This window comes from Pangasianodon hypophthalmus, chromosome 12 (assembly GCF_027358585.1).
Source record: "Pangasianodon hypophthalmus isolate fPanHyp1 chromosome 12, fPanHyp1.pri, whole genome shotgun sequence".
NCBI classification, from domain to species: Eukaryota; Metazoa; Chordata; class Actinopteri; order Siluriformes; family Pangasiidae; genus Pangasianodon; species Pangasianodon hypophthalmus.
This window is the reverse complement of record NC_069721.1, coordinates 4940158-4965822: the sequence shown is the minus strand read 5'-3', so window position 1 is coordinate 4965822 and position 25665 is coordinate 4940158. Positions and strand designations below refer to the sequence as shown.

At 38.9% G+C, this 25665-nt stretch overlaps 1 protein-coding gene across 2 annotated transcripts in view; it reads right to left on the bottom strand.

The window, feature by feature from the left end:
• The window catches only part of wnk4a (WNK lysine deficient protein kinase 4a), a 48662-nt gene that overhangs the window by 6415 nt on the left and 16582 nt on the right, over positions 1-25665 (bottom strand). For both annotated transcript variants that reach the window (XM_026915710.3, XM_026915711.3), the window contains exons 3-15: positions 20985-21157; positions 20667-20887; positions 20364-20521; positions 17194-17282; positions 16525-16744; positions 12125-12494; positions 9884-10047; positions 9648-9721; positions 8312-8447; positions 6074-6190; positions 2417-2590; positions 639-687; positions 442-531 (exon numbers count right to left, since the gene is read on the bottom strand). In XM_026915710.3, the coding sequence (XP_026771511.3) occupies positions 442-531; positions 639-687; positions 2417-2590; positions 6074-6190; positions 8312-8447; positions 9648-9721; positions 9884-10047; positions 12125-12494; positions 16525-16744; positions 17194-17282; positions 20364-20521; positions 20667-20887; positions 20985-21157 (2035 nt within the window). The remainder of the gene's footprint in view (positions 1-441; positions 532-638; positions 688-2416; positions 2591-6073; positions 6191-8311; positions 8448-9647; positions 9722-9883; positions 10048-12124; positions 12495-16524; positions 16745-17193; positions 17283-20363; positions 20522-20666; positions 20888-20984; positions 21158-25665) is intronic.

Below are 25665 nucleotides of genomic sequence, written 5' to 3'. Positions count from 1 at the left end.
GGGTTCTGGTTTTCAGAGTTCAGCGGGTTTGGGAATTTTGGTTTATCGATTTACCCCACGCTATTGTTGAGGAGAGGGATTCTTGGAAACACGAAGAGAAATGAAGGGAAAGCGTAAGGGGCGTGTTCTTGGTCAACACATCCCCTGCTAGCTCTTTCTCTAATGGCAATCACAGGCCACAAACAAGCAGCATTCAGGTGAGGTAATTACCCAGGTGGTTCTGGGACTGGAGCCGACACACACAAATACACAGTGAGGCTTTGAGCCCGGTTTGGGGAGCAGGCGCCAGCTAAACCCTAAATACAGTGGCTTGTGTGTTTTATTTTCTGCCAGTTGCTTCTACAGCATGGAGGTAGAGCATGGAGGAAGGCTATGGGAAAAATGATAGAATGTATGCAGAGATGGGAGGGATGGTTAAGGAGAGAAAGTGGGGCCACTCACCCAGTGTGTTATGGAAGGACTGTGAACGTAAGAGGGGACGTGCTGGTGATGTAATGTCTCCGTTCTGCCCTGCTACTGAGCCACGGGACTCTGATAGGACATGCATATAAGAAGAAAAAATGTCAGGCATTGTTTAATATAGCACTACTGTTATAATACTTCTTCATCGCACTGATGTGAGCTGGGTTTATTCTTACCTGGCAGAGAGGAGGTGGAATGTGTCCGAGCAAGATTGTGCAGGTTTGGCTGCAAAAGGGAAAAGGGGTAATTTCTATAAATTTTCAAAACAGTGAATATGAAATACTTTTTTTTTTTTACACATTTACTGTAACAAAGAATTATAACAGAGTTTATAGCCTGCAGTGTAGCAGTGCTTTCTTTTAAATCAAAGCTTAAATGGTTGACAGATTAAGATAAATTCTAAATTTGAGTGGTTACTGTAACTTCCAGTAATGGCAGACTCTTAAGGTTTGATTAAGATGGCTGCTGATGTCTCACTCTCTCTCAAAAGCACATATACACACAAATGTATGATGAAGGCATTTGCTCATTGTAAGCGTTTGAGACTACTTAGGTCATCACTGCCAACACTATAAAGAAGTCTCTAAGCCTGGGCAGGGAAGCGAAACGAGCTTTACTGAAGGAACACAAACACTGGTCAGTTCCTGCGTGCACAAACAGACAGATGGGCGACAGCTTGCGCAGGCAAACCCAAACACACACCCCTTAGTTCATTTAAATAAGCCCCACAAGGCTGGGGTTGGCCCTCATAGATCTCTTTCGGCCATGTTCTAATTTAGAGTGTCTGGTTCTAATCAGGCCCTGGGTTGATCTCTTCAGCGTCCTGATAATAATTATTCAGCCCCCTGGGTGCCGTGTGTGATTGTGTGTGTGTGTGTGTGTGTGTGTGTGTGTGTATGTATATGTGTAAAACTGTGTTACAGATCTCATATTCCACATGAAATAGGCCATTGTTGTTCTCCATTACTCATTAAAGGATATTTGAGAACAGTTGACTGAAGGACTACAAAGAGAGAAGGCAGTGTTCTGTGTGTGGTGTTAGAACAGGACGTTACCTGGAACAACAAAAATGAGTTTCTGATGCCAGTCTACCATGCTAATGGGGAAGGAAATGGAGACAGTTTTTTTATTGATCAGATGTGAAGGACACGATGTGTTGCACTTTAATGGCTATTACGTCCAAATCCTGCTCTTTCACCATACAGCGTCATCACAGTCCCAAGCCAATGACGACATCACATCTAAACAAGTTAGCCTTGTTTCTTGCTCAACTTCTACCAGACTATCTTACATCAGTCTAACCACTATAATATGTAAAATTCTTCTAAAATGTCCACAGGGAACATACTATGAATGCAAAGTCTGTATGATGCAGAGACTGGTATCTGCATCTTTTTCTCTCATTAAATCAATTCACTAAAATACTTGCACACACAGGTGAGGACAGTCAGTGAAGCTTTATCATGGACAAAAAAGAACATGATGCCATGAAGGCGGTTTGATTAAATATATTATTTTATTCTTACTCAAGCATCCAGACATGGTGCCCTGCCTGGCTCCTTCTAAACCTCCCTAAACTTCAGGGGCCATAAAAAAGCAGCATTCACTCGCTACAGACCATGAAGCTGACCAGCAAAAGGTGATAAATTAAAAAAAAAAAAAACGGCTAAGAGAAAAGACCAAACCAGGCCTCAGGGAACAGTATGGCAAGCACCGAATGGTCCAAAACACTTGTTTCGGAAAAAAAAAAGGGGGGCATACTGCATGGGGCATAAAATCTGTAAGATGATTCATTCTATTTGTACAAAAAATCTGCTGCAAAAAATGTTCTTACAAATTTTGACAGCTTAACAATCCCCATTTTTTTTTAACCCTTTTACAGCTATGTGAGCTTTTCTCCTACACCAGCACCTGCAATAAAGCCTCCATTTTCTGCACTTTATGTAGAGTTTACCTGCGATGAGGAAATGGAGCTGGCAGGGGTATGCTGTGGGAAATGCATGCCTTCTTGTTTGACCTGCTGCCCAGCCAAATCTTTGCCCATTAGAGACTCTGCCTTCTTGATGATGTCACGTATTCGGTGAATAAAGCCATCTCTCTCAGAGGGAAGGATGAACTCGTTACGCACCTTGAAAAAAGGAGACAAGAAAAAAAGGAGAGAGAGAGAGAGAGAGTGACAGAGGTCATTGGACAGCATGAAGGAAAAACGATATTATGGAATGAATGTCTAGAGATAAGCAGTTTGGTCCAAAACAAATAATAGTTATAAACATTTTGTCAGATTATATTTGCATAAATTAAAAGGTTTATTTATTCACTGTAAACAGGGTCTGAGAAGATCCTATTCCTGTTGTTTCTATTCTTTCTATTTTTATATGATACTGAGATCAGAGCTCTGTGTATCAGATAAACTGATACCTACATCCTTATAGTAACTGAGACACTCTCCACAAGCTTCTGGTCTCAAGGTTTGCCAAATATCAGAGGTCTAATAGCATTCTGCTTTAAGACAAAGATATGCACGGGACTGTTTTCTAATCCCATTCTTACCTATTCTCGAAGGAATTCATTCCCACCCACTCCTGCACACAAACTTGACCGATCCCACCCACTCTTGCGTACACTCCTGACCAAGCCTGTCTGCTCTTGCACAAAGTCTGACCATAAATTCAATCGCTGAATTTATAACTGTTTAAACCTGCCTGCAATAGTTTCTGACAAACGTAGGTTTTTCTACTTCTGAAAATATAAACAAATTAGTCATTTAAACCACTGTGACCCTGAACAGGATAAAGCAGTTACTGATGATGAATGAATGAAAACAGTAAATGTGTCATGCAGTGCCACAGAAGCACCATATGTGTTCTCATGTTAATGAATGTGGCCTTCCTTTGTCCTAAAATCTTTACATCTGACTGCCTACTTCTGCCTACAAGATCCGGCAGGGTCCCAGACCTCTACTTTAAAATAAAACCCTTGTCCCTTGTTCACATGCATTATAATGGCATAAAGTTCATGGCATAAAATACACATATGTAGATGACAACAGTAAACAGTAAACACTAAGGGTTTTGAAACAGCTAAATTTTTATTTTAGGCCAATTTTAGAGAATGTATTCATGAAATGAATATAAATAGAACTTTTATGAACAGAAGGCAAGTGTTGATAGTGCACTTCTGGAGTAGTAATGATATGGTTTGAGGTGGTGCAATCCAGAATGTTCTAAATCTCCACTATATATTCCTAGACATCCCAAATAAGAGTGCGGTTTGTGTGTGAACTTGTTCAAACTTGTACACACTTTTAATAGCAGGACAGTTATTAATTCAGTTCATTCCCACTTTGTGCTCCTGTAACCCACTAATAGCTGTGGGTGTACACGGCGCAACCAATAACACTCCAGGAGGGACTCCATACTGCCAAGGCTCTCACACTGAACAAAGAGCTTCTGTATATCTGAGAGAGCAGGAGCAAACTCCCTACTGAACACACATGGCTATAATACACATGTGCACTTGCCCACACACCCACACACTCCTATATAGATTATGGTCTAAAAGTCTGAGTCCACTACCAGGAATTGTATTCTATGATTAATTAAATATTAATCCAAAAGTTCACTCAGTTCACAGATACAATTTTTGAATACATTTTTAAAATGGAATGAAATAAATATCTTTGTGAAATCCTGACATATAAATTAAACATACAACATATTGCCTCAACTAATACACTCTTTTAAGCATTATTATTGTCCCATTATTGAATTTCTTTTTTCTGAAATATAATTTGACAAAAATGTTTTTCATATTTGACTAAATAAAAACAACTGTTAGTGGAGTTAGATGATTAGATGCTACTATAAGCACATCTCACATACAACCACAGATATGGGAACTATCAGAGAACATCCATCCAGAGGGTCACGGGGCTGCCTGGAGCCTATCCCAGGGGACAATCTGGACAGGGTACCAGCTCATCACAGGGCACAATCGCGCAATTTGGAAATGCAATTCAGCCTACAATGTCTTTGGATTTGAATTTGAACCCCCAAACCCCCAAATTGAGTCTGCAGATGTAATGAAATACTTTACCCCACTAATGAAAATTATATCTATTGTCTAAGTTAATGGTGTAATGTAGTGTCTTATCAGTGACATTGCTCTTGTACCTGTGTCTAATAACTATATATATATATATTAATTAATTATATATTATATTTGAATTAACTTGTGATCTATTTAGGTAGCTAGCTGGCTAGTTAAGGTTATCTAACATTTATTTGGATAACTAGCTGGAAATCTAAATATTTCGTTGGATTAAAGTGAAGGCACAAGTGTGTTAGCTATAACCTAGTGAAACGGTATGCTGAGGCAGTTTTTGAAAAGTTCCACCCAAGGGTTGCCAATCAGTTATGTTCTGCCTTTGCCTTCAGGACTATACTGACTGGTGATTCTGCACATGAGCTTATAGGTTTCTGTTTGGCTAGATGACTGTTACAAATTCCCAGTGAGCTAGTTAAATATCAATCAAATGTTTGGGTGTTGAGGTGTTGAGGTGTTTTTCAATATACATTTTTTTGTTCTTGCATTCTTGTGTACCCAGTTGTGTACTCAGTTGACGTCATACAACACGTAAGTTAATTTCTATTACATACCAACCAAGTACTTTGGAAAGTGATGGCTCAGTGGGTAAGGCTTTGGACTACAGATCAGGTGCTCAAATCCTGGCACAACAAAGCTACCACTGTTGCAACCAGGAGCAAGACCCTTAACTCTTAACTGCTCAGTTGAATCATGTATCAGTTGTATACTATATGGCCAAAAGTATGTGGACACCTGACCATCACACCCATATGTGCCTATTCAAAAACCATGGGCATTAAGATGGAGTTGGTCCCCCGTTTGCTGTTAAAACAGCCTCCAATGTTCTGGGAAGGTTTTCCACTAGACTTTGGAGCATGGCTATGGGGATTTCTGCTCATTTAGCCACAACAGCATTGAGGTGAGGCACTGAGAAGGCCTGGGCTGCAGTCAGAGTTCCAGTTCATCCCAAAGGTGTTCAGTGGGGTTGAGGTCAGGGCTCTGTGCAGGCCACTCGAGTTCTTCCACATTAACCTTCACACACCCTTCTTTCAGGTTAAACTGCATGCTTCATTTCTCATGTATGCATTGCTATGTTGAAATATATATCTAAATCCTTTGCTATGCCTTATATATGCTCTTTACTGAAGACTGACACACACTGTCATATTATATGTTTACATATACTTACTCAAAAATATCGACATTATCTACAGTGATGTGCAGGTCTTCAGTTTGGAGACAGTGGCAGCAGTAGTGTATCTCAGTGTCACTGAGAGATAGAACGAATGTGTTGTTCGGGTGGAGGTGATAAGAGTAAAGTTGTGACACGTTTTTCATGAATAGTATCAGGTGTTGTTTTAAAACTAGCTGTACAAAACGTTCTGTGACTTGCAGTCAACATGTGGAATCTTTAGGCACATTGTATAAGTACTAAACTGTGTGCATTCGTGTGATGTGCCTAGATATGTATGCATGCGTGTGTGTGTGTGTGTGCAAGATACTTAGATAAGACTAAATGGCCTACCATAACAGCAGCGATGTCTTCAGGGTTGTCACCATCGAGGTCAAATTTGAAGGTGACCATTTTATCATTGTGTGTCTGAAGCTGACACTCCACCACCCGGTCCACTTTATCAGATAGCTGAAGAAGAAACGCACACTTTATTACTCATGTCTAACACAGTTAAAGTGTGTGTGAGTGTGTGTGTGTGTGTGTGTGTGTGTGTGTGTGTGCGTGTGTACACGCTTATCTAGTGTTTATTATGAGTATCTGGTGGACTGATACATTTGTATCTGGGTGCCAATGCATGTACATGCAGCTCTCTAAGTTTGTGCTCTGAGTCCATATTCTTTGTTTGTGTTTTGAATCCACTAAGAATAAGTGAGCAAGAAGGTTCTAATGTTCTATGTGGAAGAAAAGCAATGCAGGATTAAGGACCAACATTAACATGAGATCAATACATCATGATAAAACAGAGTGCAACACCAAGAACTGTTTTTATTTTGCCAGAAATTAAAAACTATTACAAAGTTTTAGACCACTGAGAGTTAAAATGATTCAAAACGGCCTGCTATATACATACAGGCAAACAGGCAGTTGCCTCAAGCAACACTTGAGCAAGAGTGGCTGTGCAGCTAAATGTACTAAAACTGAAATAAACTCAGAGATCATTTTACTAACATGCCTCTGGGCAAGGCACTGCATGAGTGAGGACTGTGTCAGTAGTTACCCAGGCTGATAGCACCTCATGAAATGATAGCCCATGTTGTCCTATGTGTGTCTGTCCCCACAAGGATAGGAATATCCGACAGTTTTGACCATGTGGGGACATTTGGCTTTAAAAAAAAAAAGCTTTAATAAAATTATTTATTTAATAAAAAAACCTAAAAGAGCTAAAAGGTTTCCTGTCTGACGTTAAGGTTAGGATTAGAAGAAAAATTACTTTCTTAGCCTAATTATCCAAATTACTCCACAATGCACTAGTTAATTGGCTATCTAAGTGGTCATCATGGAAAATGAGCCGATTTTTAAAAAAAATATTACTTTATTTAATTTTTTTTTAAAAAGCTGCAAAGGTGCCTGATCCATATAAATGAGGTTCCAGAACGTAGACTGAGAGGTGTCAGATCCTGTTCCAGCATGATCCAGCACAAATGAAGTACTGAGTGTAGCATAGTCTTAATTAGCTGAAGTAGTAATTATGTCAACTGAAGGTCCTCACAACGCTATTAAGACAAACATAACCACTTGCTGAGCTTGAACATTAGTAGGTCAGACATGTACATAAGTTATATCTTTGCTAGGAACTCAGTAACTTGCCTGGCACATCCTTTTAAATGTTGTCTATATTTTATTGTTCTGCATTTCCTGGAGTGTCTTTATAACACAGGAGTTTTTCCTGGAGTGTTTTTTTATACTGAAGAAAAAGCATGAAACCAGTTTTCCCAGAGGATATAACTGAATCTGTACCAACATGTCAGATTACACTGGGAAATATTTAATCTGTGCTTACTTCTACAAGTCCTTTTATAATGTCAGTAAAAGTGCTGACATGGCAGATTCAGATGGGACTAAAATCCCAGAGATACCTCACCTCCCCATGTAAAACTACTCCTGTCCAAACTACCATGCTTCAATTTTCTGTTTGACACCATTACCTCCTGTACCGAAAATATAAGGCATTACTTAAATATGCTTAATATCTTGCATTTCTTACTTTAAATGTATTCTTCCTATTTTGGAGAATTTTAACTGAGGTCTTTAAAACATGGTGTGAAACCTCTTATAAAATATTTTGGCAGCCCATAGAGTGAAAACTGGTCTTCCTATTTAATCCCAGATGTGCAATTATAGGTATTTAACTGTATTTTAAATATTTAAGTTGTTTCTACAACTTACATACACGTCTTGGCTCAGGCTATAACTTAGCTGATCCTACTAATATTTTAGTTGAATGAAACTCATTTAGTTGAATGAAACTCTTCTATGCCTTAGCTGATGAGCCTTTCTAACATGAAAAATTGGATCATGTTAGGGATTACCTTCTGGTACTGCCAAGACATTATTAAAAAGGCTGTTGTAACACAACACGTCATTTAAATACAAATACATGGATGACACACAGACTTTTAACTGCTAGATTTCTTCATGATCTACTCAAATAGTTGTTAAAAAATCAAAACAGGTCTTGGTACTGGACTTCCTGTTGAATGCATGTTGCACTACCAATAATAAACTGACAAATGGACAGAAGAATGGTACCCCTGTAATGCGCAGACGGGACCGGGCCCTTCTCTTGAATAGTCTCCCTGCTGTCCGTCGGCCAGCTGACTTACTGCACCTCTCTGATTGGCCCTCGTAGCCGTCACTCAAACCTGAGGTCACATCCGAGGCATAGCTGTAAAGATTTAAACTATCAGTCAACACAACTAAAACAGCATGTTTTGATGATATATAGCTCTATGGCATATGCAAAACAAATAGTTTGAGTGATTATTGTTCAAAAGCAGTGTTGGAATTTGCAAAACTATTGGAGGAATTTACCCCATAGGGACAGAAGTGAGCAAAAAAATGACCCTGTATGTACTGAATGGAGGTTTTCATGCTGGAGGAGGTGTGTAAGGCTTTAGACTTCCCTCATTGGTCCTTCTCCCACACTATAGCCATGAGGTCTACTACACTGGGAATAAGCTATAACTAAATCTGAAAAATCTGCAAACATTCAAGAGGTCCCACTATTCTTTACAGGCTCACTTGGGTAATATTAGGAGTTCAAGAAGCAATAAAGTTTTATCACGTTTAAGGAAGCTAACTGTCTCCATTTACCCATAAAGTTTAATTTGTTTAGTTTGTGATTATTTTTCACAGCAAAAATATTCCTACCACTGGTAATATATGATGCTGATTGTTGTATAATTGTTCAAACATGGAAGAAAGGTGTTTGAATTGATATGATCTATTTCCTTGAGCCCAAAAAACCCCCAGTTTTTAGCCCTGCAGGATTGGGAGTATACAAAGTTTGTTTTGAAAGCAGTTCAGAAAGTTAATTGTGTCTCATACGTCTTTTGGCACACTGGACACTGCCAAGTCCTCGCCCTCCTACCATGCTTAGAAACATTTACAAGAGGCCTACTGCTTGGCAAACTCAGTGCTTCGAAAATCTCAGCCCACTAAGGTACATAGCTGGGAGGGCTGAGGTACGTCTTTCTGGAAGACAGTATTTACGGTATTTAACCAGCAGCAAGCAGCACATGAGTGGAATGTGCTCTGTTTTGAAAGATGAGAGGAGACGATGAAGCCCAGAGGACAATGTGAGTTCTTGCCAAGCCCACTGACTCAAACAAGCATACACACACACACATACACACACACACACACAAACGCTTTTGAATGCATGCACACAAATCATGCACCCCCTATGGATAGCAAGACTGTTATTTTCCAAAACTCTGCAAGGAGCAAGCATGCTCTCAGTACGTCTAAACACAAACCTCAAATCTGCATTGTATGAGTATAAACAGAAATTTTGATATGTGTGGTTGAATTGTCCCAGATGTGAGTGTGTGTGCACAGAAGGAGACACACAGCAGATTTTTACCTGTCCACAGACGAGGAGAAAGGACTGGGAGGCCCTGATACTTTTTTGTCGATATTATTACATACAGCAATGCTCTGGCAAGAGAGGATTAGAAAAGGATTTTAGACATTAACACCTTTCACCCATTGCAATCGTGGGCTGTATTCCCATGTATATACTGTACTTGTGACAGCACATTTGAGATAAATTGAAGCAATTTGAAGCTAAATCTCTGCAGTTTTCTCATAAATACTCACTGAGGGAAAGCGGAGAAGCGGCATTGGTGGAGTTGAGGTGGGTGTGATGGGGGGTGTGGCCAAATTAGAGGGTGGAGTAGAAGGGCTGCAAATATTTCCTATAGCAGCATCAAGCCCATCTTGAAAGCCAGAGGGACTGAGATACCCGTCTGTCTCACAATCAGCTGGTCAGAAGAACACAAAAAAGAAAAGATACATTACATTACTAAGGAAAAACACTGCTTAAACAAAAATTACTTACTGAAATAGCTACTCTGCTTCATTTCTCAATTTGGATACAAACTAATTTATTCACAAATCACTCACAGAAATTTGGTAATCATGAAAATCCAGTTAGTTCAGAAAAATATTCGATTTTGTGTAATAAAATAAGATTTCTTGAGTAAATTTACATATCAGAAGACTGATCTGCTTCAAACCTTAAATTGGCCTAAGTTGCTGCAATTTTATGTACAGAATATTTTGTTATTAACGAAAAACCAAAACAAACCCATAAACAAAGATAAATAATGTCCATTTAATTAGGACAAAAGTAATGGTGCTCTATAAAAAGGAGAAAGAGTTAGCGTGTGTATGGTAGCCGACATGCTGCAATGGCTGAGCTGTTTTACTGGAAGAGTTAGAGCAATCTGTCTTTACGAGGCGTTTTTTCACCATTTTGTCATTTTCATGTTTCAGCTTATGAAGGTTTGTGGGGGTTAGTAAATGTAAATCAGCTGTGCCATGAATGCACCCTTTAATTTACAGCTGATTGTCCTTTATCAACATACGCACATGAGTATGAAGAAAATCAGTGTAAACATTTTTTTTCTGGTTTGGCCAATATTTACACTCAACTTTATTAAAAGACTATATAAGGAAAAGATACACTAGGTCAATATTACCCAACCCCACTGCTAAAATCTTGGCATCGGACTAAAGCTAAAGCAACACCACAGCAACTAAATGTCATGTTTAACGGTCGTAGAAAAAAAAGCACAAAAAATACAAAGTGGTGGAACCAGTAACAATTGTGAGTGTAATTTATCATAATCATAAATTAACCCATACAAATGATCAAAACACTACTGTTACCTTTGAGATGTCAGAATCTAAAAAACAACTATTCATAAAGCTTACTAAATGAAATGTTTGAACAATATTGGGTTTGGTCTGCCCACTCATTGTGATTATGTGCTCATTCGCACAAAGCTGTCTTACCTTTAACCAATTTGAGAAGACATGCACACAACACATGCACACACAATCAACACGGTGAAGCACATGACGCAAGGCCATGTGGGAGTGAATAATTGAGCTAATCTCCCTGTTCAGGTTTCCCTTTGCTCCCCTGGCCAACTCTGTGTGACCCAGTAACTCAAAGCCCTGTCCAGCAGTGCAGACGTGCTGATGATTAAAATTAGTTTATGAGGTGAGGTCGGTCGACCACGGCGTACCTTTCCCAGTATTCAAGCTGTTGGACTTAGCACTCCATGAAGGACACATTGAGAAATTTTACACTTGCAGACTTACTGTGCTACTGAAGTGTGATGTAGTGAGCGGTGTTGCATGTCTATGACATCATTTTAAACATTTATTTTAGAAGCTTGTTAGCTAAAGTCATTTGCAGCATTTAAAACATCGCCGTCTCTTCAGTTGACTGAAGGTAGGGAAATAATCATTGATTCACTCAGTCAGTTTTGTTCTATTGACTAAATTTCTTGTTAATAATGTCTCTTATTAGGTCATTCAAACATTTTAAAATGTTGTCCAGTGTAGTCTATACAGAGTGTGTAAATGCTCTTCTCTGTTTTGATGATGTGACAGGGCAGGAGCAGCATAGACATTTTGGCAGCCAGTATCTGATCAGAAACTATGTCCGTTTCTCTACTGTACATAGCTATCCAACAACTTAATCGTAGCATGACATTCAATGTGTGAGGAAATCACACTTAGCTAGTAAGGTTTTAGATATCTTTAGGCAGACTGACTGTTTTTACTGCTGCATGTGATAAACTGGCTCCTTACACAACAAGATCTTTGTGGGGAGATGCCAAAGCAAGGTTAGAAAGTGGCCAAAATAAAAACATTTCCTTGTTAAGTAGAGATGTTAAAGTACATTACTGGCAAAAACACTTTTTTCTTCAGTTATGTCTGTTTTCCAGAATGCAGGCCGACTTACATAAAAGACTGCTAATTTCTAAGTGATGTGAATGGTAAGTAGAGTTAACATGAGGCTAAATGCACTCTCAGCATGCTCACATGTAATTGAAGAATAGCTGGTGTGGCGGATGTGAAAGTGTTGGTCAGCCTCTGGTTCTTCTGGCTCTTGTAAAAAGCCCTCATTGATCCCACAATCTGGGGAGATAACTGGAGAGACAGCAGAAGGGTCATGAAGAGGCAGAGTGGGTGGGATCTGCACTGGGGACGAGGCGGGGCTATCAAGCACTTGGCCAGTGGGCTTCGGCAAAGGTGACTCGGGTTCCTCCTCAATGGTCTCCTCCTGCTTCTTCTTCTCCTCCTCACGTATCCGACGCTGTCTCTCGCGTTGGCGTTTGATGGCTGTCACTCGGTCCCGCATTGCCTTGGCGACCAATTTGTAGTCAGCCTCGCATACAAATCCCAGCACCACCTGAGAATGAAGAAACACAATGAAAGCTCTGCATGTGTATTTAACTGGAGAACACACATAAAATACAAAATAAGATACATGTCCCTCTGCCTAAAGCCGAAACGCTTAATAAGCCACAATGCTCAGTGAGGATTTAATAACAAAAGGAACTTAAGTGCCTTCTTCCTTTGTGAAATGCTGTTTGTGTGAGGAGCTAGTGCTTGCATTTAAAGGCGGTGGTCTAGACAGTATTGAAGAACCCCATCATGAAGGCTTGAAGGCCACAGGGGCATAAACTGCATGCAGATTTCCACAATCTAAATGGTGCACACAGAAATTCAACTAAGCAGCTGCGTAACCTGCCTTTGAACATGTGCAAATTCCCCAAGTAAATATTGATGGAACGTTTAGACTTATATTGCAGACTCTGAATATGGCCCAATATCAGCAACTCTGCACGCACATAAGCCTTCATTTACAAGTCAGTTGCATAATTATCTGAAATGATGAACCAGTAAACTGAGTACATCTGAGAATAGGAATCATAGTGCTACACATTCAGTTACTGTAACAGTCTTTATATACTGAGTGAGTTTATCTAAGTACATACTGAGTTCATCAGCCTGTATCATCTATGCGTTCAACTTGGAGTGCAGAATCTCTGGTTGCATTTCTTCCCAAACAATCCAAATCACATGTTCTGGACTGTCTATCATCATTTCAACCAGCCGGATTAACATGATAACCCAGAGCCTATCAGTAAATTTGTTCTTGATGAAAAGTGCATGGTGAGAGAAAGGAAGGATTGTGGAAGTCTGGCCTAATTAACAGAAGGTCCGGTCCTCTTAAATCCTCTTCATAAGAGAAATGCTGAGGGGGTTTGTTTTGCAACACACCTCTAAAGTCACTCTATCATGAAGCATGTGACCTCCTCTTCCGCCTCTGTCCTGCATCTCATATTACCGAAGCGATGAATAAGTTGCCGAGCCGTGTCCTTGAATGTTGTTATGCAGCCAGGGACACTGCACGGCTAAAAATGGCCTTGTGCTTCTGTTCCAAAAGTTGTAAATGGTAATTATCTTAAGAAGTACCCTACTGAGGGAACATCTTACAGATTAATCTTAACATATGCACTTTGGACCTTAAGGTTAAAGGGTTCAAGAAATGCCTCTTCATTGTTAACACAGGAAGGCTTGGTAATCAGCCCTCAGTGAAGACTAACAGACCCTGACATTAGACTGACACTGACATTAGATTCCAGAGACCAGTGAAAACAGAGCATATTTTTATCAAGCATCCTAGTCCATGAGCCATTATTAAATGAGTACAACAAAGCTGTCTTCCACAGCCAGACTGACTCGCTCTCCAAATAGCTATCAAAGTATGACATTCACTATGTAAGGAAATCACTCTTAGCTAATAATTTTTTAGGCAGACTGACTGTTTTACCCACTCCTGCCAACTCTTTTCAGGGGAAAGTAGCTAATCCATGCTCAAAAATTTGCTAGAAGTTACCAGATGATGCCATAGACCAATTTGCATATTCATTGAATTGTCATGATCATTTGCATACGAAAACGTGTTACGTGAAGAAGGAAAATATTCTGAAGACACTTAGAATAGAATAGAACAGAATAGAAAAAAGGGGAAAAGGGAGAAGTTTTTGGTCATGACACCATATATTATTTATGTGTAAAAAAAAAAGTCAAGCCAGCTACAGTCCCCTCTAAAAGTAATGGAAGTCCGTTTTTGTGATGGCAGTGTGCTTTGGGTCATTGTCTTGATACATGATGAAGTTCTTCCCATTGGATGCATTTCTCTGTAAATTGGCAGACAGAATGGTTCTGTAGGCTTCTGAATTCATTCTGCTTCTACCATCATGAGTTACATCATCAATAAAGATTAATGAGCCAGTTTCAGAAGCAACCATTCAAGCCCAAGCCATGACACTACCTCCACCGTGCTTGACAGATGAGCTTGTATGTTTTGGATCATAAGCAGATTTTTTCTTTCTCCACACTTTGGCCTTTCCATCACTTTGGTAGAGATTAATCTTGGTTCCAGAACCTTTGTGGCTCGTCTCTATATTCCGTTGCAAATTCCAACCTGGCTTTCTGATTCTTACTTCTGAGTGGTTTGCCACTTGTGGTATGGCCTCTACATTTCTGTTCTCAAAGTCTTCTTTGAATGGTGGATTGTGCTACTTTCACCTCTGCCCTGTGGAGGTTGTTGGTGATGTCACTGACTGTTGTTTTTGGGGTTTTCTTGTTTTCCTTGGATGACCTGTTTGATGTCTGCTTGTTATTACACCAGTGGTTTCTTTCTATTTCAAGACATTCCAAATTGTTGTATTGGCTATACCCAATGCTTGTGCAATGGCTCTAATGGAGTTTTCCTTCTTTTCTCAGCTTCAAAATGGCTTGCATTTCTTCCATAGACAGCTCTCTGGTCTTCATGTTGGTTTATCCTTTTTAACAACAAATACAGTCTTCACAGGCAAAACCCAGGGCTCAGACCAAGAGTAGACATTCAGAGCTATTAACTGTTTAAACAATCAATCTAACAGGTCACACCTGGGCAACAAGAAACACTTGTCAGTCATAAGTTCCAATATTTTTGATCACTTGAAAAATGTGTGAGTTCAAACTAAAGGAGCCATGTTTTAAGTTGTTTAAGACATCTAGATGTAAATATCAGGAAGTGAAAGCTGTAATTCTGATATATCATGTCATATTCATCTTCTGAACTCAAATCCAAATGTCTTCAGTGTATAGCAAAAACAAAAGAATTGGCCTTGCCGTTCCAATACTTTCAGACGGGGCTGTATAATCACATCTGTAAAATATGAAAATTTCTATCTAGAATGCTGACAAAGCAAAGCAGTAGTAGTGAGAAACAGACATGAAAGAAATGGTTACAGACGGAATAATTTGCTTTTATTCCCTGTTAATATCAGCTTGAAATGAGTGTAAAACAAAGAACAATGAAGTGTACAGGTGGGTCAAACAATGGTGATCAGTCATTGAGAACAGTGGTGATCCATGCATTTACAGCATTTGACAGAAGCCCTTATCCAGAGAGACGTACATGTATCTCATTCATGCAACTGAGCAGTTGAGGGTTAAGGGCCTTGCTCAAGGGCTCAGCAGTGGCAGCTTGGCAGTGCTGGGATTTGAACTCACAACCTTCTGGGCAGGTGTCCGACATCTTAATCACTGAGCTATGACTTTTCCAACAGTGACTGGTCGTTGGGAAAAATGGTGATCAGTGATTTTTTGTTGTGAACAATGGCGGTCAGTGATTGGTCATTATTAACAATAGTGATCAGTGATACGTCATTAGGAAAAATGGTGATCAGTGACTGGTCTTTGGGAACAACGGTGATCAGTGATTGGTTGTTAGGAACAATAGTGGTCAGTGATTGGTTGTTAGGAACAACGGTGATCAGTGATTAGTTATTGGGAAACAATGGTGATTAGTGATTGCTTGCTGAGAAATAATGTTGATCAGTGATTGGCCATGGGAAATATAGGCTTGCATAAGTGTAACTCAATCAGGCTTTACAGACTATACAGACAGTGGTGAGTCAACCGCACCTGCTCCCTCAACTCACGCAGCTGTGAGGTAAGTGTACATTTGTCACTGTTCTCTTTTTTGAAATAAAGGGGTCTAAATTGCCAAATGGTCTCAATTGCCAAATCTAGCAACAAAGTCAATAAGTTGGCATCGCTGTTTGTATCACTATGTTTGTTAAAGTGGCACCTTACTCAACATGAGCTTTTCAGGAAAACAGTTTAGGCAAGAATACAAAGGTTAAATAAAATATTTACAAGTTTTATTTTTGCCTTATTTTGGCCGTTTGCCAGAATTCAGCCACATAATTGCTAAAGTGTTTTCCACAGTTTTTTAAGCGGGCCTGGTTTGCTTCTTTTTATGTTTTTATTTTAGCCACACTGTTGCCAAATCCAGAGACATACATTTCCTGACTTCATTGCTATGATTTCCTCATATTTAAACTTAATGTTCATCTATGAATTTTGCATTCACTCACCATCTCCTGTGCCACCTCTTCAGGCACGTCCTTGTAGAGCTCGAACAGGAACTCGATAGCATTGTTGTCCTTGTACTTTCCATGGAGCTTCTTGGTGCCATCCATGCGCAGCCAGAGCTTCAGGCTGGACTTCTCCATGTCATCCTCTTCTGCCAGCTCCACACGCACACCATTGTGCTCCTGGAAGAATACGTGCTCCAGCAGGTCCTGAATGGTGTATCTGCCCATGGAGATGAATGGGAATTGACAGACATTAATAATAATAATTTCATTGGAAAGCTATTTGTCTGAAGCAGGCTATTGTTCTACACAAAGGAGAGGCTGTTTGGAGCCTGAACACTACAGATGCTGCAAAATAACAAGGCTTTAATTCATGTGGAAAAATTATATGACAAATGTAATTAAAGTTCTTTTGTTAGACACAAAGATTATTATCTTCAATGGGAAATGCTGGATGCAGTGAGTGTAAGCAAATGAATCATGCTAATTAAATTGTACAATGGCAATCCATATTTTAAAATAACCTTATTACTTAGTGATTAGCTTGAATAAAAAAATGTCTCAATTGATATCAGGCAAACAGTATTATCATTCACTAGAAAATAGTTCATGGATAATTATTTTTAACTAGAATTCAAACCCATTGCAGGGTAGAAAGACGTGAGTTACCTTTCATCTTTGTTCATACGTATGCATCCTTCTATAATCTCTTTCAGCTCAGGCACTTTCACCTTGTAGAAGCTGTCTGGTTTCACGCCCTGAGACACACATCAATTGTTTGAGGAAAACAGATCAATAAAGTGACATAAGAGGTGACTTAATGTGTCAGTGGGTTTAAATATGACAGTTCATATATGAAATTTCCAATAACCAGCAGCAAATCACGCAACCGTAAAGCACAAAACCTGCTGGACTTCAGAGCATATGTGTTATTTTTCCTCCTGACAAGGTTACATGCTGTATCACACTTATGTAATGTAGTTGTTATGGACGCAGAAAGTATGTACTGAGGGCTGGGTTATAGCAGCTTATAGAGCTGAAAGAGAGGTATGTGAATGACTAACCACACAGTAATTCACTGGTATTGCAGCAACCCAAAATCTCTCCTACCTCAAGGAGCCAACATCAACAGCATGACTCCCCACACAGATTGCACAACATACATACTATATAAAGATACAGATTTATATTTTAGGGTCCAAACATCCACTAGCAAGAACTGTTTTTATCACATCACTTATTAACAAAAAAGGACACCTATTTGTCCATTTGTACTTTAAATACAATACCACATCATTCTGTACAGTATAACAAAGTTTAGCTAATAATATACTGTGATTTATTAAGTTCGTTAGATGTGGAAATGTATCAGTTTGGAAATGTCCTGATGAACTATGAAATAAAAACAGCTAATGATAGTGGTGGCTTTTAGACCCTAATGTAGATTACTCTAAACTCCTACAAATGCACTGTTTATTATAATTCACCACTAAATGTTCTTTCTAACATAAAAATGGCTTACGATGTTTGTAGGCCGTTGTCTTTGTATATTTAACAATAGAAGATTATCAAATATCGCTCATGAACAACTCCTCTACTCAGCAGTATGAGATAACATTTAAATCAAATTCCTGATGGGCCGTGCTGTTATAGGTAAATAATTAACGATGGGGTGGTGTGATGCTGCTTGATGCAAAGTGGAACAGTTTATAGTTATGCTTAATGTTATGGAATGTCTGATCTCTCTCTCTCTCTCTCTCTCTCTCGCAGTTCCTGTGTTGGAAAACTTAAAGTTACTGATACTCTGACTGTTACAAAGTGTTGACATTTATGGCGTTTGGCAGATGCCCTTATCCAGAATGAATTACATTTATATCTTTTTTTTTAATACAACTGACCATTTAAGGGTTAAGGGCCTTGCTCATGGGCCCAGCAGTAGCAGCACTGGGATTTGAACTATAACCTTCCAATCAGAAGTCCAATGTCTTATCTACTGAGCTAACAATGCCCTAGCTACTACTGCACTGACACTGGTGACTCCTTCCATAACTTCTCCTCTAAGAAAATTTCTCCATTTTAACATCAACACACGTTTTTAAAATCCAATTTATGTGGAGAGTCCGCTATAATTAACTGCTACTACAGAAAAGATAATGTATTAGAGTCAGTGCGTTAATATAAACCTGTGATTTGCCTTGCAGCTACCACTACAGATCTGCTGTTACAGAAAATTAATCAACACCTACTGACCAATCACAGTCGAGCATTCAGCAGCGCAGTTGAACACCTCTCTATAAAATGTTATCATATCATTATAGAATTAAATTTGTTCCACATGTTTCCCATGAGGTTATGCACTGAACATGTGCAGTGACGCAGTTATCCTGCCGCTCGGCTTAAAGGAGCACTGTTGCTAAGTCATCGCTTCACACCCTTTCCCTGCGGCCCCACGATGTTTGTGGAGCCTCTGCAGAGCATGCAGTTTCATGAAGCGCTGTATTCATGGATCACTGCAGATGGCATTTCCACTTTACTCCAACCTTTGGTTTTGTTGTTCACACTTTACAGCCCTATCCCTGGATAATGCACTGTCATTTTATATACTTTGTTTGGATTTTATATCCAGTGCACTGCCACAGACACATGCATGAAGATGTAAACCATCAGAAAGAGTTCTGTGTGCAAAGAGTAAGTTGACGTCCCACTTCTGTGTCAGTGGATGGCGTAACATGTGATGATTCATTTATGTGTGCTGTAACTTTTCCAACATAGTTAAATTGTGCACGCTGTAAGTATTTGGACAATGAAACATGTGTTTGTTCTTTTGGCCCAGAACTACAAGAGATTGGATTTGAAATGAAACAATCGCTAATGTGCAGAATGACGCTAATGTGCAGTATGTCAGCTATAATACAAGAGCATTAGATTCAGTACCCTCACAGTAAAGCTGACATTCTCTACTTAACCTTATTGTTACTGTTTGATTTTTAAATCCAATGTCTGAAGCACTGAGCCAAAAGAGTCAGTGCAGTGTATATAACATTACTTCCACTTATGAAACATGGTAAATGTGATGCTGTTGTAATAAATTAGTAATCAGGCCATTTTAAGTATGGACCTCTAAATAGGAATGTTTATGCCTTTAGCAATCATAGAAAAGCAGTTTGCTAAAAATAGGCTCTTATCAAATTCTCTGAGGAGACATATTTATAGGGAAACGTAATGGCAATAAAAGTAAGGCTTTTAAAATAAAAAGAAGAAGGCTTTTCCCTGACAAACAGGTTGTTTGGTGACAGATGAGTTTGTGAATCTCTCTACTTTTTTTTTTTTTTTTTTTTACAGTTACATAATCTCAAAGGTCGCCTGCAGTGTGTTTTCAAAAACACGCATGTAATGATGGGATCATTGCAGGGGACATTCCAGAGTCCATGGCAGATCTAATCGACTCCAGCCACAAGAATTAAGTCTGTGCTCAAGGTCAATCCCTTGAGAACTCTCAAGGAAATGAGAGAAAATGAGGACAGAAGGGGAAAAAAAACGAGAGAGACATATAGCGGAATGTTTACTGTTCTTTTCTATGCTGGGTTAAAGTTTGGATCTTGCAGCGGTACGTGGGGCCTCCCATCGTTGGTCTAGATAAAGACTTCCAGATGGGCATGCATATGGCGCTTATGTAAAACTCGTTCATGCTGGGCCACACATGGCATACATGAACAACAATGGAAGACGTAACAATGAAAGAAGTAAAAATAGTATCCAACTGCTCAATACATGATCTGTTGCCACTGTTTTTGAAATGAAACTCAAAAATCTAATGAATAACATAATTCCAAACTTACACTTGTGACTTTACGGTAGATTTGTGCCGCGTTTTGGCATTCTGAGTACGGGTATTCTGATGTAGTCATCTCTAAGATGCACATCCCAAATGCGTACACATCAACCGCCTCATCGTATTTCTCCTCATACATCTCTGGAGCCATAAACTCTGGTGTTCCTGGAAAACAAAAGATTCAGAAATTCAGACAAAAAGTTTATACTACAAGAACTTTTGGGCCTTTATATGGCTCAGTGGTTAAGCTCATTATTGACACATAGTTTATGAGCAGTATTGTCAATATGTTCAAATTGTGAGCGCTTACCAATTACACTCTTAGCAAACGATGCTCTTTTGAGTGTAGCAAGTCCGAGATCACCAATTTTCACGCTCCCTGTGGGTCCCGTAATGAAGATGTTGTCACATTTCAGGTCTCTGTGGATGATGGGAGGAGCTCGAGTGTGCAGGAAGTGGAGCCCTTTTAGTATCTGACGGCTCCAGCGCTGAAGAAGCTTAGGCTTCATTTCCTTAAAGCGTTTCAGGTACCTGAGGAGTGACAGGAAACAAAATTTGTGACTTCAACAAGAAAAAAATCTCTCTCTACTCTCATTACTAACTCTCTGATCTTTAAAATCAAACTCACGTTTTGAGGGTGCCGGAGGTCATAAGTTCTGTGACTAGCAGGACGCACTTGTGTCCTTTCACTGTGGACTTCCAGGAGTCATAAAAGCGAACAATGTTTGGGTGCTGGAGGTTCTTCAGCATCTCCACCTCCTCGCTGAACCGCTGGCGTTCCACTTTGGTCAGTTTCCTTGTCTGAGGGAGAAATTAACAAAAAAAAATTCTGAGCAGGCAGCACAGTGATGCAGCATTACCACTTCACAGCTCTAGGCTCCACAGTTCAATCCTGAGCTCAGGTTACTGACTCTGGAGTTTCACATGTTTGCACTGTAAGTGGGTTTCCTCACTCCTCTGAAAAACATGCCAGTAGGTGGACTGGCTATGCTAAATTGCCCCGGGTGTGAATGTGGCATCCATTCAGGGTGTATTCCCGCCTCACGCCCAATGTCCCGGGGATAGACTCCAAATCCACTGTGATCCTTGACTGAATGAATTAGGAGCACATTTCTGTAATTAAATAAATCCATTTGTAGGGCTGAACAAATAAAAAACTTATCAGCACCCAGATCAGGCCCTCAACTTCATGCACATCTGCTTCAAATATTAGGATCCAAATGCAGATGATGTGCCTCTTGGATAAAAAAAAAAACAAAATAATAATAATAATTTAAAAAAAACTAGGCCAACGTACACACATCAAACCAAATTTTTTTTTGTTTTGTTTTCCTTGAACTACCGTGTCTTACACTAATATAAATAAATAATCAGTTAAAAATAAAAAGGGATACATAATACCTAAGCAAAAGAGAAACAACAACAACAAAGCGTACATGGCAAAGTTGTACGACACAAAGTCGGGAAACTGATATTATGGCTCCTGAGTGGCACAATAGAAAAGTGTTCACCCTATCGTTGAGCGATCGTGAGTCTGAATCGACGACGCCACAACCATCCAAGGCCGGGAGTCCAAGACAGCAAAACTTGCTGTGCTGTTTGAGTGAGAGGGATGGCATATTCCCCTGTCACTCACAAACAACCCAGCACAGGCATTTGTAAGCTCATGTACGATTTCCTCCAAGTGTGTTAAGCTGCCGTGTGATATAGAACGAGCAGCAGTTAGAAAAAAATGGTAGTTGGCTTCAGAGGAAGCACTTGTTTGCCCTAAATTGGTAGTTGTTGTACGATGGGGATAGCTGGCTGGTGGGTAGGGATTGGCAGATGACCAAATTGGGGAGAAAATTGGAGAAAAAAGTATCAATCCTTTCAAAATACAAAATACAAAACACTATAATCAATATTTGTTCCATATTAACTTTAACAAAGATAACTAGCTTTGAATGCAGGACCTGTAGCTAAACTTCCCCAGTTACCAACTAATAATAATTACCACATCAGACCATGAGAGGTTCAAGCTGCTGAGCCTTTTGGTGAAATCACAAATTACTCAAATGTAGCACTCTCTCCCAAACCATTTCTATATCTCAAAGCACTGAGAAAGTCTTGGTTTTCACTGGAAAAATCTGGACCATATTTTTGTGTCACCATTATTTATGCCAGTATTGCATAATGTTAATTGTATAACTATTCCATAACTGTTTTCCATCACACCACTGCTTCAAGCATAACAGAAACGAGCACGTATACATTTTTTAAGCAGATTATAAAGCATTTACAGTATATACAGGACAGGAAAAAAAATTCATCTCTCATATGGAACATGGTGCATTGCTCAAAAACACACATTTGTCATTATTAAAGCTCTTAAGATTTCCTACAACAGATACATCTTACAATAATCTATGACTCAGTATTTGTCTTGGCTCATGATTTTCAATGGAGAGTTAAGTCAGGCTAAATCCCGCTAAAAGCAGGTAAAGACCCGTACGGCAGCTGCCATGTAAATGTGTTACATAATCATGTGAATTCTGCTATCCCTTGTTTAGAGCGTGATCCAAATCGAGGAATCCCAGGAAACCTCTAGGAACTGTCTGAACGCATGAATTACTAGGCAACAAAACCTTTTTTGTGCTTAGGTGAGTTATGAAAGGCTTGATTTAGCTCAGGGCCTCTTGGTCCATGGCAGGTTGGTGGAAAAAGCCTTCCCATGAGGCCAGAGCAAGCATGAATCCTGCATTCAAGAAGTTTGTGGAAAAAAGTATGCGTTTATGAACAACCAAACTGTAATGATGGAGACTTGTGCAATATGCACCTAATCAGCTTTGTATCAACACAACAGAGCCAAACACCTAAAGCCACTCTTCTGAGAGCAATCAAATGTCGATATTGAAACAGCTACAGCGAGTGTGTGTGTGTGTGTGTGTGTGTGTGTGTGTGTGTGTGTGTGGCTGTCTAGTTGTGTTATCTTTTCCTCTTTGCTGAGGTGATTGATGACCCATGTTACTCACAGTTAAATACAATAATATTATTTGTACCACAGCTTAGGGTCGTATGGTGCACGCTCTACATAATCTAAGCCTAATAAACAGATAAAAATATTTTTAAATGTAACTACAAACTGATTGTGTTCATCAATCAATAAAAATCATATTTCTGGCATATTGCTGTGTTATGAAACACTTTAGAATGTGATGTTATAAAATAATAGGAAAATAATAAACTGCCAGGTGGTAAAAATAACGCCATTTTTTCCTAGTCCTTGACTCATAAGCTGTGGCTCTCATTGTGTTTCTGTGTGTATCGTGGTGTGTGAGTTTTTGTGTGTATTTTCTAGCTCTGTTTTTAATCTAGCAGCACTACAGCTAGCATCTGCTTCTCTTGAAATTTGGACAGAACCCTAAGCCAAATGAACAAACATAAATGTAAGCAATATTCCAAACTCTAACTTACACAACCAGGAAACTCTTAATGTTTTCTCTCAGTATTAGCCTGAGAAAACCTGTTTAGCCTGTGGTTTATCAGCCTGATGGTAAAATTCATCATAAGAGACCAGAACAATTACACAGAGTTATAGAAATGGGTCACCATCCGAATAAAATTTATGGCATCACAATATTTTGGAAAAAAAAATTGGTGTGTAAAGAGAATATTTATTTACATTTCTCATACTGTGTCTCATACTGTGTATCACCTAGTACACTTAAAAACATGTATTAAAATTTTGATTGATATTATATGAAGATATAATATTAATATTGTGACAATATATTTCACAGTATATTTCTCTGAGATAATTTATTTCAGTTACAAACGCTGACTGAAGCAGATGATTAGATGTTCATTTTATTTTATGGAATCTTTAATTGTAATTGAATCTACAACTGTAAAATGTAATTCCTTTTCCCTCCTTTTCAGTGTACATTTATTTTTATAGAAATGAGAGCATCACTGAACTGAGTTTTTCGCAGATTATTTTAATGCAACATTACCGTTTTGCTGGTAGTTCGTTATCAAATCTATATATTGTTACACATATTGTGTTGTAGTTATGTAGTTGTAGTCTTCTAGTATCATGATATGATATTTTGTTATATTTTTCTCCCTATTTTATATATGTACACTAAAGGTACTAATGTTATTACTGAGTTCAGGCATCATGACTCCACTCCACAGTCAACAGCAGACTGGATTGTGTGCCAGTGTGTTCAGTTAACAGAGAAGACGACTGAACATCCAGGTGTACATGTGAAACCACACTAATCTCATGTCAACTCCAAACACACACCTTTCCATCTCATTGGCCCTAATGTGCTGTAATGATTATAAACTGATTATGTGGTTTTAGTATAAATGAATCACTTAAACTTAAACTGGTTATTTTTTATGCCAATCTCTCTGAACACTGTACTACTGGAGAAAAACCCGAGTTGAACGTATGATAAACTCCAGATACAGTATAATGACGATATACCCCATATAAGACCATATAACACTAACTACATTTACATGCGGCCTAATGATCCATTAATAATCAGACTGAGAGTTTAATCATAATAAAAGACTTTCGTGTATACATCTCAGTCAGAGCAGACTAAACTGATTGAGGCCAGTCCAAATGAATTTCCTATCCAGTCAAACAAGATGGCTAATCCTTGTAATAATCCATTAAACAGAGGCATGATAGCCATGTAAACCTTTGGGTCTGGTTACTTTCTTTGGAATCTGTGTGTGTGTGCTCCGTAACAAAACAGTCATTTAAAAAAACCACACAGTTCATGACACACAAACTCCAAAAATTTCTTATGCAATTATTTTAAATTTCCAAACAACAGCCTTAATGTTGGTAATATTAAAATATCAGTGTCATTATATCAATGGATAATGTGTGCATTTCATGCTCTTTTCAACATCCAGAGCCTCAACTGTCAGGCAAATATGAAATGTTGAGCAACTTTCCTGCAGTCACAAACTCTTTATCTTGCTGTCTGTTTAATAACATTTTGATGATGTTTAGCTGAGATGGAAATCTTTTAAAACTTGTCAGTTTCCCTGATTGAAGCAGCATGATTAAAAGGCTGAACGTGTTGACTGGACTAACACGCTAGTCGTTGTTATGGTAAATCTGGCACTAAACCTCACTTCCAATATGCATGTAATTTTGGATCAGATTACATATAAGTATATATAATTGAAGATTGTCTATAGACTGGCCAGTTTAGGAGAAATATAAAAAGCTTATCAGGAATCCACAATTGGAAAGAATCTCTGAATGGAAACAGAGCCACTTGAAGTATTAGATTATTTAT